The 15,299-nt window shown below is 44.8% G+C and overlaps 1 protein-coding gene across 1 annotated transcript in view; it reads left to right on the top strand.

Moving 5' to 3' along the window:
• rapgef6 (Rap guanine nucleotide exchange factor (GEF) 6) overlaps positions 1-15,299 on the top strand; it is a 165,445-nt gene that overhangs the window by 44,801 nt on the left and 105,345 nt on the right. The window contains 1 exon segment of the mRNA XM_082140848.1: positions 14,722-14,791. Coding sequence (XP_081996974.1) covers positions 14,722-14,791 — 70 coding nt within the window.

Below are 15,299 nucleotides of genomic sequence, written 5' to 3'. Positions count from 1 at the left end.
ACGCTGAACACACTGGCTTCACGAACTGAGCCGATACGAGACGCTGAACACACTCGCGTCACGAACTGAGCCGATACGAGACGCTGAACACACTCGCGTCACGAACTGAGCCGATACGAGACGCTGAACACACTCGCGTCACGAACTGAGCCGATACGAGACGCTGAACACACTCGCGTCACGAACTGAGCCGATACGAGACGCTGAACACACTGGCTTCACGAACTGAGCCGATACGAGACGCTGAACACACTCGCGTCACGAACTGAGAGACGCTGAACACACTCGCGTCACGAACTGAGCCGATATGTGACGCTGAACACACTCGCGTCACGAACTGAGCCGATACGAGACGCTGAACACACTCGCGTCACGAACTGAGCCGAGACGCTGAACACACTCGCGTCACGAACTGAGCCGATACGAGACGCTGAACACACTCGCGTCACGAACTGAGCCGATACGAGACGCTGAACACACTCGCGTCACGAACTGAGCCGATACGAGACGCTGAACACATTCGCGTCACGAACTGAGCCGATACGAGACGCTGAACACACTCGCGTCACGAACTGAGCCGATACGAGACGCTGAACACACTCACGTCACGAACTGAGCCGATACGAGACGCTGAACACACTCACGTCACAAACTGAGCCGATACGAGGCGCTGAACACACTCGCGTCACGAACTGAGCCGATACGAGACGCTGAACACACTCGCGTCACGAACTGAGCCGATACGAGACGCTGAACACACTCACGTCACGAACTGAGCCGATACGAGACGCTGAACACACTCGCGTCACGAACTGAGCCGATACGAGACGCTGAACACACTCGCGTCACAAACTGAGCCGATACGAGACGCTGAACACACTCGCGTCACGAACTGAGCCGATACAAGACGCTGAACACACTCACGTCACGAACTGAGCCGATACGAGACGCTGAACACACTCGCGTCACGAACTGAGCCGATACGAGACGCTGAACACACTGGCTTCACGAACTGAGCCGATACGAGACGCTGAACACACTGGCTCCACGAACTGAGCCGATACAAGACGCTGAACACACTCGCGTCACGAACTGAGCCGATACGAGACGCTGAACACACTCGCGTCACGAACTGAGCCGATACGAGACGCTGAACACACTCACGTCACGAACTGAGCCGATACGAGACGCTGAACACACTCACGTCACGAACTGAGCCGAGCTGAGACGCTGAACACACTCGCGTCACGAACTGAGCCGATACGGGACGCTGAACACACTCGCGTCACGAACTGAGCCGATACGAGACGCTGAACACACTCGCGTCACGAACTGAGCCGATACGAGACGCTGAACACACTCGCGTCACGAACTGAGCCGATACGAGACGCTGAACACACTGGCTTCACGAACTGAGCCGATACGAGACGCTGAACACACTGGCTTCACGAACTGAGCCGATACGAGACGCTGAACACACTCGCGTCACGAACTGAGCCGATACGAGACGCTGAACACACTCGCGTCACGAACTGAGCCGATACGAGACGCTGAACACACTCGCGTCACGAACTGAGCCGATACGAGACGCTGAACACACTCGCGTCACGAACTGAGCCGATACGAGACGCTGAACACACTCGCGTCACGAACTGAGCCGATACGAGACGCTGAACACACTGGCTTCACGAACTGAGCCGATACGAGACGCTGAACACACTCGCGTCACGAACTGAGAGACGCTGAACACACTCGCGTCACGAACTGAGCCGATATGTGACGCTGAACACACTCGCGTCACGAACTGAGCCGATACGAGACGCTGAACACACTCGCGTCACGAACTGAGCCGAGACGCTGAACACACTCGCGTCACGAACTGAGCCGATACGAGACGCTGAACACACTCGCGTCACGAACTGAGCCGATACGAGACGCTGAACACACTCGCGTCACGAACTGAGCCGGTACGAGACGCTGAACACACTCGCGTCACGAACTGAGCCGATACGAGACGCTGAACACACTCGCGTCACGAACTGAGCCGATACGAGACGCTGAACACACTCACGTCACGAACTGAGCCGATACGAGACGCTGAACACACTCACGTCACAAACTGAGCCGATACGAGGCGCTGAACACACTCGCGTCACGAACTGAGCCGATACGAGACGCTGAACACACTCGCGTCATGAACTGAGCCGATACGAGACGCTGAACACACTCACGTCACGAACTGAGCCGATACGAGACGCTGAACACACTCACGTCACGAACTGAGCCGAGCTGAGACGCTGAACACACTCGCGTCACGAACTGAGCCGATACGAGACGCTGAACACACTCGCGTCACGAACTGAGCCGATACGAGACGCTGAACACACTCGCGTCACAAACTGAGCCGATACGAGACGCTGAACACACTCGCGTCACGAACTGAGCCGATACAAGACGCTGAACACACTCACGTCACGAACTGAGCCGATACGAGACGCTGAACACACTCGCGTCACGAACTGAGCCGATACGAGACGCTGAACACACTGGCTTCACGAACTGAGCCGATACGAGACGCTGAACACACTGGCTCCACGAACTGAGCCGATACAAGACGCTGAACACACTCGCGTCACGAACTGAGCCGATACGAGACGCTAAACACACTCGCGTCACGAACTGAGCCGATACGAGACGCTGAACACACTGGCTTCACGAATTGAGCCGATACGAGACGCTGAACACACTGGCTTCACGAACTGAGCCGATACGAGACGCTGAACACACTCGCGTCACGAACTGAGCCGATACGAGACGCTGAACACACTCGTGTCACGAACTGAGCCGATACAAGACGCTGAACACACTCGCGTCACGAACTGAGCCGATACGAGACGCTGAACACACTCGCGTCACGAACTGAGCCGATACGAGACGCTGAACACACTCGCGTCAAGAACTGAGCCGATACGAGACGCTGAACACACTCGCGTCACGAACTGAGCCGATACGAGACGCTGAACACACTCGCGTCACGAACTGAGCCGATACGAGATGCTGAACACACTGGCTTCACGAACTGAGCCGATACGAGACGCTAAACACACTCGCGTCAGGAACTGAGAGACGCTGAACACACTCGCGTTACGAACTGAGCCGATATGTGACGCTGAACACACTCGCGTCACGAACTGAGCCGATACGAGACGCTGAACACACTGGCGTCACGAACTGAGCCGAGACGCTGAACACACTCGCGTCACGAACTGAGCCGATACGAGACGCTGAACACACTCGCGTCACGAACTGAGCCGATACGAGATGCTGAACACACTCGCGTCACGAACTGAGCCGATACAAGACGCTGAACACACTCGCGTCACGAACTGAGCCGATACGAGACGCTGAACACACTCGCGTCACGAACTGAGCCGATACGAGACGCTGAACACACTCGCGTCATGAACTGAGCCGATACGAGACGCTGAACACACTCGCGTCACGAACTGAGCCGATACGAGACGCTGAACACACTGGCTTCACGAACTGAGCCGATACGCGACGCTGAACACACTCGCGTCACGAACTGAGAGACGCTGAACACACTCGCGTCACGAACTGAGCCGATATGTGACGCTGAACACACTCGCGTCACGAACTGAGCCGATACGAGACGCTGAACACACTCGCGTCACGAACTGAGCCGAGACGCTGAACACACTCGCGTCACGAACTGAGCCGATACGAGACGCTGAACACACTCGCGTCACGAACTGAGCCGATACGAGACGCTGAACACACTCGCGTCACGAACTGAGCCGATACAAGACGCTGAACACACTCGCGTCACGAACTGAGCCGATACGAGACGCTGAACACACTCACGTCACGAACTGAGCCGATACGAGACGCTGAACACACTCGCGTCACGAACTGAGCCAATACGAGACGCTGAACACACTCGCGTCACGAACTGAGCCAATACGAGACGCTGAACACACTCGCGTCACGAATTGAGCCGATACGAGACGCTGAACACACTCGCGTCACGAACTGAGCCGAGACGCTGAACACACTCGCGTCACGAACTGAGCCGACACGCGACGCTGAACACACTCACGTCACGAACTGAGCCGATACGCGACGCTGAACACACTCACGTCACGAACTGAGCCGATACGTGACGCTGAACACACTCGCGTCACGAACTGAGCCGATACGAGACGCTGAACACACTCGCGTCACGAACTGAGCCGATACGCTGAACACACTCGCGTCACGAACTGAGCCGATACGAGACGCTGAACACACTGGCTTCACGAACTGAGCCGATACGAGACGCTGAACACACTCGCGTCACGAACTGAGCCGATACGAGACGCTGAACACACTTGCGTCACGAACACACTCGTGTGTGGATGAACACAGCGCTGCTCATCAGTCTCAAACACACAACACAACTAACTCTACTTTATTAAAACACACACTGCGGAGTGTGTGTGAGAGAGAGAGAGACAGTGAGTGAAAGAGAGAGAGAGTGAGAGAGTGAGAGAGTGAGAGAGAGAGAGAGTGAGAGAGTGAGTGAGAGAGAGAGAGAGTGAGTGAGAGAGTGAGTGAGTGAGTGAGTGAGTGAGTGAGTGAGTGAGTGAGTGAGTGAGTGAGTGAGTGAGTGAGTGAGTGAGTGAGTGAGTGAGTGAGTGAGTGAGTGAGTGAGTGAGTGAGTTAGAGAGAGAAAGCACAGCTGGGATCGGTGTATGAAAAGCGGAAAATAAGTCTTGAAACCATTTCAATTCAGAATTGATATATATATATATATATATTTGAATCATCACAGTATGAATTCTGCAAGAGAAAGAGTTGAACTATAGGAAGGCCCTGAAATGGTTTGTGGTGTTTAGTTTGTTTTACACACATATGAAGCCTCGGGGCTGCAGTGTTTGTTTTGATTGTGGGTGTGTCTTGTCCTGAAGCATAAAGGGATGTGTGTGTGTCCTGTCTGTTTGTTGACCTCTGCGGGGGTCAGTGGGAATGAGGAATGAGGAACTCGTGCCGCTAGAGTTTTCCAGCTGTGTGTCATGAACACATGGAGACAGGAAGCGCACACACACACACACACACACACACACACACACACACACACACACACACACACACACACACACACACACACACACACACACACACACACACACACACACACACTGTCTCTGTCTCTCTCTCTTTCACTCACACACACACACACACACACACACACACACACACATACACACACACCCTGTCTCTCTCTCTCTCTCTCTCACTCACACACACGCACGTAAAGACCACAGAGGAGAACTGGGAAGTTTGCTCATCTAAGAGTCATTCCTTTCAGGATTTCAGAAGTGCTCTTTCTTTCATCTTTCTTTCTCTTCTGGAAGTTTTGCAGCACGAGCTCGTGATTTCCTCCAGTAAGAGGCTGTTCTCCTCGTCAGCGCTGGAGAATCCGGGCGCTCAGGTGTGTGTGTGAGTGTGTGCGATCAGCTGAAGAATACCTCAGATGCTTTAGACTGGTTAATCTGCATTGTTTGTGCTCTGGGCCTAAAGCCGTTGGTGAAGCTCCTCATGTCACGGGCGATCAACATTGAGCTCCTGTAGCAGCACGTTCATTCCTAACGGACACACACACAGCTGAAAGAGGTGTGTGTGTGTGTGTGAGCCGTTCCTCTCTCAGCTTTCTCCCGTTCGCTGTTGGCTTTCTTTACTGTGAGTAACAGCGGGTTTTCTATGACTTCACTGAACTCAGATCTGTGTGTGTGTGTGTGTTTTATGTGTGTATACAGGGTCTGGTCACAGAACTCAGATCTGTGTGTGTGTTGTGTGTGTTTTATGTGTGTATACAGGGTCTGGTCACAGAACTCAGATCTGTGTGTGTGTTTTATGTGTGTATACAGGGTCTGGTCACAGAACTCAGATCTGTGTGTGTAAGTGTGTGTGTGTGTGTGTGTACGGGGTCTGGTCACAGAACTCAAATCTGTATGTGTGTGTTGTTTTACCGGCGCGACACAGTCCCAGGCTGCCGGTGGTGTGTGTGTTCAGCGTCAGCACTCTCTTTTGTCACGTTTCTGTGGTGTTTTGAACATCATCAGGATCAGGAAGAGGAAGCTCCGCTCAGACTCACTTCTGCACGTTCAGTTTAAACCTGTCCCTTTACATCACACTCCAGGAGCTGCTCGTGTACTTACTGCACTCTTCACTCGGTTTATTTGCAAAAATGACTCGGTAACACTTTATTTTGAGGGCCCCTTTTGAACATTCTGTTGACTATAAGTATATATAGAGTACTAGTGGTGTATTAGTAGAGTATTAGTGGTGTATCAGTAGAGTATCAGTATAGTATCAGTAGAGTACTAGTGGTGTATTAGTGGAGTATTAGTGGTGTATCAGTAGAGTACTAGTGGTGTATTAGTGATGTATCAGTAGAGTATCAGTATAGTATCAGTAGAGTACTAGTGGTGTATTAGTAGAGTATAGTGGTGTATCAGTATAGTATCAGTATAGTATCAGTAGAGTACTAGTGGTGTATCAGTAGAGTATCAGTAGAGTATCAGTAGAGTATCAGTAGAGTATCAGTATAGTATTAGTGGAGTATTGGTGGAGTATTGGTGGAGTATTGGTGGAGTATTGGTGGTGTATCAGTAGAGTATTAGTAGAGTTTTAGTGGTGTATTAGTAGAGTACTAGTGGTGTATCAGAGTATTAGTAGAGTATCAGTGGAGTACCAGTAGAGTATCGGTGAAGTATCGGTGGAGTATCGGTGGAGTATCGTAAAAATATCAGTGGAGTATAGGTGGAGTATCGGTGGAGTATCAGTGGAGTATCGGTGGAGTATCAGTGGAGTATCAGTGGAGTGTATCAGTAGAGTATCGGTGGAGTATCGGTGGAGTATCAGTGGAGTATCAGTGGAGCATCGGTAGAGTATTAGTAGAGTGTCTGCTTAATATCTGTTGACTCTTTATTGTGATGCTCTTCAACAGACATTCTACTGACTATAAGTAACTTTACAACTACATGTCAACTTATTCTAACCCTAACCCTACCAGAGTTAGTAGAGATGTTGGTGCAGTGTTACTCATAGTCAACAGAACGTGTTAAAGGGACCTTCAAAATAAACTGAAACCAATTACTCTTGTTTTATGTGAAATGATGATCTAACAGGTCTGGATTTTCATGCTTTCTCCACCGTTACTGGTCCGGTACTGGTACGTTGCGTTGCGTTCATTCGTTTTTCGATTTAAAGTTGAAAGTAGAAAATTCGAAAACTGCTAATTTATTCGTTTAAAAGAAAAAAGACAAAACGAAAATTCGGCTTGATTTTATATTTTTTAATTCAGGGCTAGAAAATGGATAAACAGCTTGAATATATTTGATTATATTACAGAGGTGTTGTGGGTGTTTTCTCTCGTCTGGCGTGGACAGAATCGCTCCTGATATTATGGTCTGTTCATGTGGGTCCGGTTCCTCCAATGTCCCTCTGTGGGATTTTATCCCCTGTTTAGCAGTAAAAATGGTGCATCTGATCACTTCGTAAACTAGGATCGCGTCATATTTGTCACGTGACACACCGCAGCCACAATAACACTGTATGACAGATGTATTGCTTTTATTACGTTTTTCCCTTTTTTATTCAAATTATTCACCAACTTGCCATATCATCAACTATCTGATATTCCAGTTCTCAGAAATGTGTAAGTGAGTGTGTTTGGTCGTTTAAAAACCTTTATAAATAATATTTAGAGCCGATTCGATACTATCACGATACGTGGGTGCCGATACGATATTGCAATGTATTTGAGAAATAAATCACTAGACCATCGAGAAAAGCCAAATCATACACTTATACAGACCGTACATGATATACATGACCAGTCAAAAGTTTGGGATCGGTACTGCTCACCAAGGCTGCATTTATTTGATTAAAAATACAAAACAAAACAGTAATATTGTGAAATATTATTACAATTTAAATCAGCTGTTTTCTATGTGAATATCTAGTAAAGTGTAATTTATTCCTTTGATCAAAGCTGAATTTTCAGCATCATTACTCCAGTCTTCAGTGTCACATGATCCTTCAGAAAACATTCTAATATGATGATTTTATGATCAAAAAACATTTATGATTATTATCAATGTTGAAAACAGTTATTTAAATTTTTATTTCATGATGCTATGATGAATAGAAAGTTCAAAAGAACAGCATTTATCTGAAACAGAAAGCTTTTGTAACATTAAAAATTACCGTTCAAAAGTTTGGTTGAGTAATAATTTAAATTTTATTTTTATTTTCAAATCCTGAAAAAAAATTGTACACAACTGTTTTCAACATTGATAATAATAATAAATGTTTTTTTGAGCATCAAATCATCATATTAGAATGATTTCTGAATTATGCTGAAAATTCAGCTTTGATCACAGGAATAAATTGCATTTTAAAATATAATATAATATATATATATTATCAAATAATGCAGCCTTGGTGAGCATAAGTAACTTCTTTTACCACTACCTCGCACAATACAACTTTAACATCATAGGATGTCCTGTTACTTTATCCTCTACAGTAAAAGACCTGGGTGTTATACTCGATTGCAACCTGTCTTTTGAAAATCATATTTCATATGTTACAAAAACAGCCTTTTTCCACCTTAGAAACATTGCTAAGCTACGTAATATGCTATCAGTTTCTGATGCAGAAAAGTTAGTTCATGCATTCATGACCTCGAGACTGGATTACTGTAATGCTTTATTAGCTGGTTGTCCTGCATCCTCAATAAACAAGCTACAGTTAGTCCAAAATGCCGCCGCTAGAGTTCTTACGAGATCAAGAAAATATGATCATATAACACCGATTTTATCATCACTGTATTGGTTACCTATAAAGCTCCGTATTAATTACAAGGTATTGCTACTGACTTATAAAGCCCTAAACGGCTTAGCTCCAGTCTATTTAACGGATCTTCTATCGCCCTATAATCCATCGCGCTCTTTAAGATCACTAAATTCAAGGCTTTTGGTCATACCTAGGATATCCAGAACCACCAAAGGAGGGAGAGCATTCTCACATTTGGCTCCAAAACTCTGGAATAGTCTTCCTGATACTGTTCGTTGCTCAGACTCGCTCTCCCAGATTAAAACTAGATTAAAGTCGCATCTCTTCAGCCAGGCATTCATATAATCCCACAGTTCAAACTACAATCCGGCCTCTAGCTCATAAATGCCAGAGGAGAACTGGCCCCCGACTGAGCCTGGGTTCTCCCAAGGTTTTTTTTCTCCATTAGGTCACCTGATGGAGTTTTAGGACACCATTAGGTCACTTGATGGAGTTTTTCGGTTCCTTGCCACTGTTGCCTTTGGCTTGCTCAGTTGGGGATATTTTGGGGATATTTAATTTAATTTTATCAATCAATAAATTCCTCTTGAAAAAAAAACAAACTTTGTTGTATTATTTTAATTTAATACTGTGAAGCTGCTTTGATACAATCTGTATTGTGAAAAGCGCTATTCAAATAAACTTGACTTGACTTGACTTGACTACCACTACCTAGTGGTGAAACAATGTAATCGATAAATGCGTTATTTTAAGCACCAAGTTTCTGTCAAAAGCTGATTTTGATCGCTATCGTAGTCATCAGTGTTTATATTTGAACTTTAAACTTTTATCCCAGTACTTCTATGACAATTTGAACTATTGCATCACAGAAATAATGACACTATGAGGTTGAAAAGAGTGTTTGTGAAGATGTTTCATGACGACGCCAACACAGATCTGAATGTTGCGATATGATTTTGTCAGGTTTAATAGACACGAATTGGAAGAAGATCGCGAGTGTGTTTGAATGGAGATCGCAGTCTTTTAAAGATGAATCGTGCAGCTCTACTGTCTTATCTCTCTCTCAGTATATGAGGAGGGCTTTCAGTCTCACGTCTCTTCCACGCGTCCTCTTGAAAAAGGGATATTACGACACTAAACACTCATAGATAACGACACATTTCATCCTCTGTTGGAACAAAAGTGGATAACTTCCCGCGCTGCAGATGGAAACTAGCTTAAGCTAAATCTGGTGCAAAGCATCTTTAATTCATGTTTTTTGCACATTGTCCCTGTTGAAAAAAAAAAAAAACTTGTCTATAAGCAAGGACAAAAATAAAGCAATTTCATTTGAATCAATATTGATTCAAAAAAAAAAAAAAAGATTTTAAAATCGTAAACAAAACAATAGCGATAGTTAAGTGAGTCGATTTTTTTTCTCCCAGCCCTAATGATTTCCATGATGTGGAAATGGAAAACGTAGATGGAAACATGGAATCCAGTCATAAAAATGGAATTTATAGTATAACACGGAATGTCAGAGAATTTGGCAATTTTTGTATGAATAGTAGGGCTGTACACTTAAAGGTACAATATGTAAGAATTTTGCATTAAAATATCCCAAAATCTCAAGGCCAGTGTTATATATTTTGTTAAGTTGATTACTTACAATATCCCAAATGTTTCCAACTATTTTTAAATCGTGAGAAAATTGCGATTTTAACCAAGGAAACGGGGCGTTAGAGCAGGGGGGAGCTGGGAGTCGCCAGTCAATTGCGTCATATCCGCGTCACCCTCGGTTTCCGCTCGTACTGCGTGGAGTCCTGGACAAATGCGGAAGTTGTAGTTGTAGCGTCTATCAAGCTACAAACTTTAGCTTGTTTCTTGCAGTCGTTATGGGACACAATTATTCTTTACCGATTGCAGCTGGTTCTGTCGACAAAGCATGCTTAATTTTATATTTTTCAAATGTAGCATTCGGTAATAGTTATGTTTATGTAAGGAAAGTATTATTGCTTTAGATTTGTGTTTAGTTTATTGACATTGTTTATCACGTCTGGTGTTTATGGCCATGTAAATAAACATAGCATGTGTTATACATAAAGATTAATCAGTATTTTGGCAAATGATGTGGGCATGTTCGAATGTACTTTTACAACAATTGTTTAGAACATGTAAAACTGCGCAACGTTATCACAACAACGAATTCAACAAATACAGTAACATCTATGATATCCAATGTTAAACCTTACTTTTCTTGCGGTTAATTCATTTTAATGAAATAAAAGTGTGATGAGGTTTAAGAGTCAGGAAGGAAGAAGACGCGTCGTCGTGACTGGGACTCGTACTTTATTAAAATAAAGCAAAACAAACAAAAGCCGCACACAACGCGCGTTCACTGTGGCAACCGCGACGGCACAAAACAGTTCAAAAATGAGAGCTCGGATCCACCGGTTTTCTTCCTCTGCGTCCAGTTTTCTCTCCAGTCTCTCTCTCGTTCCAGCGCGGCTTATAAGCGGTCTCTCCACGCCGATCACTGCAATAAGACACAGGTGCATTTGCACTTGACCTACTTGCTCGTCTCTTTTCTCTCCCATCACAGACCGTGCTGAACCACGCCCCCCTCGCCACAAAAAGCATGTCATTAAACGCAACATTTATAAAAATAGAACTTAGCCTCATCCATGAACATGATTTTTCGATTCCCGTCTGACTGATTTACATCCACGGTGGAGTTTAAAACGACAGTTCCCATCATTCCACGCTCCTTCACATCGTCATCAAGCTACGCCGTTGTTGTTGTTTGGAATGTAGCGCCCTCTAGCGGCAAAAATTCTTGCATATTGTACCTTTAATCAAATGGTGATAAGTATAGTAGTGTCTGTTAGTATTAAAGAGTGCTATAAATATATAGAGAGTGCCCATAAAATATAAATATATATAGTTTATATAAGAGTGCCCATAAAACGAGGCATTGGAAAGTTTGAAAGTACATCAGGAGTTTATTTAAAAAACACTTGCCTGACGGCTAATGCTACCGCTAACCGCTAACCCGGAGGTCGACGTCACTTCAGTGATTTGGGAAAAGCACATAAAAGTCCTGGCAGAAAGCGGTGCATAAGGATGTAGTGTAACGACGAACGTCTATAGTGTGAGACTATAGTTTGAACTAATCCCTTTTCTTTGCGTGACACATTGACATTACCGGGGAAACGCATAAAGCAAGTTTGCTTGTGAATACTTTATATAAATACAATATATGTCTAAATCCAGTTGATCACTTATATCAATGTTATATATATCATCATATCGTCCAGCCCTAAAACTTGTGTAGTCTTTTGTCAGTTTATTTAAAAACATCCAATTATGCAGATTATACGATGGTAAATATTTAATTAATGAGTTGTACAATATATAACAATACAATATATAGGGTGTGATTTTACCCCTAAATTCAGCATATTGACACAAAATAATAACTGCAAATCCAGCTTTCTCTGCCTAGATCCAGTTGTTTCAATTTTCAGTTGTTTGTTTTTATTCCATTTGCTTCTCTTTTCTGTAGCTTTCGGAAGTGTGTAAAAATACACCTCAGATTTCTTATCAAATCTAGTTGTACAGTCGATCTCAAAGCTCTTTCCCGTTTTAGGTGTTTCCGTACCACTCAGTGTTTCTGCCACTCAGTGTGTGTAACCGCAGAGACTCCGGCCGACGGTGACGTCACACACACACACACACACACACACACACACACACACACACACACACACACACACACACACACACACACACACACACACACACACACACACACACACACACACACACACACACACACTGGCTGTAGGACTAGCGCTCATCCACAGAGAGGAGTGCATGAGCTCGAACGCTCCTGACAGCTTTTCCCTGAATCTGACAGCAGACTTAAGGCTCACTGGAGTGTGAAGAGATGTCAAAACAAACCTGACCTCTGACCCCCTCTTGCTCTGCTCACACACTGCAGACACGACTGCACTGCGCCGTGATCTGAGAGAGAAACTGAAAGTCCCTTTCAAGGCAGCACTGATGCCACGCTCTGCCTGAGCCATGGAGAGGATTGAGGTTCATTTCAATATGATCTCAAACATAAAATGTGAAGCGTTGTATTATTCACATGACTCGTTTACTACAGTGTTTATACACAACAGATAGTTGTTAATACTGTCCATATGAGCACTGTACTGCCATCAGCTGTGTGTTAGTGTGTGTGTCAGGTATTCAGCTGCTCTTGACCTGTAACAGGGTCACAGAACAGGCCACTTTTATGACATGTTCACTTCCAGTCTAGGCCACTTTACTAAGCAGAAGTAAATCAGTTGCGTGTCTTTTGCTGTGTGACTTTAGTTCTGCTGTTTTTGAAAAGAATGTATGGCAATCTAGCTTTGCTTGTTTGTGTCAGTGAAACTCGGACAGAATTTAAGTTGTTTCCCTTCATAAGAATATGCAGGCAAAATAATTTAGATTCAAGTAGGGGTCGGCAAAATAATTAAGATCTTGGTCTTTGTCTCAGAAGTTTGGTCTTAACAATATCGCATACCCCCACTAGGGGTTGAACGACTTCAGGGTTTTTTAAAGTCGACATTTATGTGATGAAAGACGAGTTGACGTCGACTAGTCGCTGAGGACATCTTTGATGAACAAATAAGCCTAAACCTTGAGGCGAGACTCGATCACGTGTTGCCTTGTCCACAGCAATGGCATCTGACACAGCGCTCCTAGATAACAGCTTGTTCTTATCAGTTCTTTTGTCTTTGGGTTGTTATATTTCTCACAGATTTTGCTTGTTGTAAATCAGATATAGATAAAGTTGCACAGTAAAGATTACATTTATATGAATGCATTAGTGAGAGAGATTGCGGGCCCTATCTTGCACCCAGCACAATTGACTTTGTACACTGACGCATGTATCATTCCTATTTTGCACCCGACGCACAGCGGACTTTTCCCTTCACAGACGCATGTCGGTAAATTAGGGAAGGAACATGCGCTCCCGGGGGCGGTTCAGCGAAGAGAGGAGGCGTGTTCCGGCGCAAACGTTCCCTGGTGCTATTTTGCAATTTCAGAAAACAATTCAACGCACATACACTTTGATTCTCTCATCTACACAGACGCAGTGGTTGCCTTTCAGATCGTTAAAATAGGGCCCTGCGTGTGAATTGCACCTGGTATCGTCTCTCTAATAGTGAAGCTGTGTGTTGTAGTTACTATGAAATGTATCCTAGAACTTTTTAGCTTCAAATCTGATACTGTGCCTGTTCGACAGGGAGTTCCTCAGGGTTCAGTGTTGGGCCCTATTTTATTTAGCATTTACATGCTTCCTCTTGGGCAGATTATCAGGAAATATGGTCTTGGGTATCACTGTTATGCAGATGATATGCATATTTACATCACCACTAGTCCTGATGTCCATTGCTCATTAAAGGGGTTATTGGATGCAAAATTCACTTTTATATGGTTTGCATATAAATGTGTCGGTTATTATCGCCTGGCGTCACGTCGCGTGTAGTTAGGACACGGTGTTAAAGTTGACTAGTGTGTTCAACCGCTAACCCCTACTAGCCTGTTTTCATTAGCAGTGTGAAATTAGACACCGGCCTCTGAACATCATCTTCACTAATGTTGTCTTTATGTTTACTTCTTCAAGACGGCCGGCTGTTGAGTGTCTCTTATGGGCCACATCATGTAAACTAAGAACTGGGGCTCATCATAATTGGGCATTACATAACCATATAGACTGTCTTTGTGGAAATAAAAACGTGGTTTTCTGATTGTGATTGAGATTTGATATGTGTGTGAGATTTGTTTCCCTGATTCGTGTCTCTCTGTGTGTGTCTGCAGTTTCGGGACTCAGCGTGGAGGAAGAAGAGGCTGTGAATGCATCACTTTAGAGCCGTCTGAGATGATTGTGGTGAGTGGCGTGTTACACACACACATTAGACGTTCAGACTGACAGAACATAGACTAAAGCAGTCGAAACGTGCTTCCTTGAAGGAATAGCTCACTTCAGAATGACAGTTTCCTGATAATTTACTCTCCCCCACGGCATCCAAGATGTTCATGTCTTTCTTTCTTCAGTGGAAAAGAAATGAAGGTTTTTGAGGAAAACACTCCAGGATGTTTCTCCATATAGTGACTTCAATGGGGTCCAACGGGTTGAAGGTCCAGATGTGAGTTTCAGTGCAGCTTCAAAGTCTCGACACGATCCAGCCGAGGAATAAGAGTCTTATCTAGACAAACCAGCCGACATTTTATAACAAAATAAACATTTATATACTTTTAACCACAAATGCCCGTCTTGTACTAGCTGTGATGCGACACACATTACATAATGAACATCTTGGATGACTTGGGGAGAGTAAATTATCAGGAGGTTTTAATTCTGAAGTGAACTACTCCATCAGTGACACTTTCCTCTG

The sequence above is a fragment of the Leuciscus leuciscus genome (assembly GCF_965113295.1).
Source record: "Leuciscus leuciscus genome assembly, chromosome: 16".
In the NCBI taxonomy this organism is placed as follows: domain Eukaryota; kingdom Metazoa; phylum Chordata; class Actinopteri; order Cypriniformes; family Leuciscidae; genus Leuciscus; species Leuciscus leuciscus.
The sequence above is the reverse complement of the archived record's forward strand: the minus strand, read 5'-3'. Positions and strand labels throughout refer to the sequence as shown.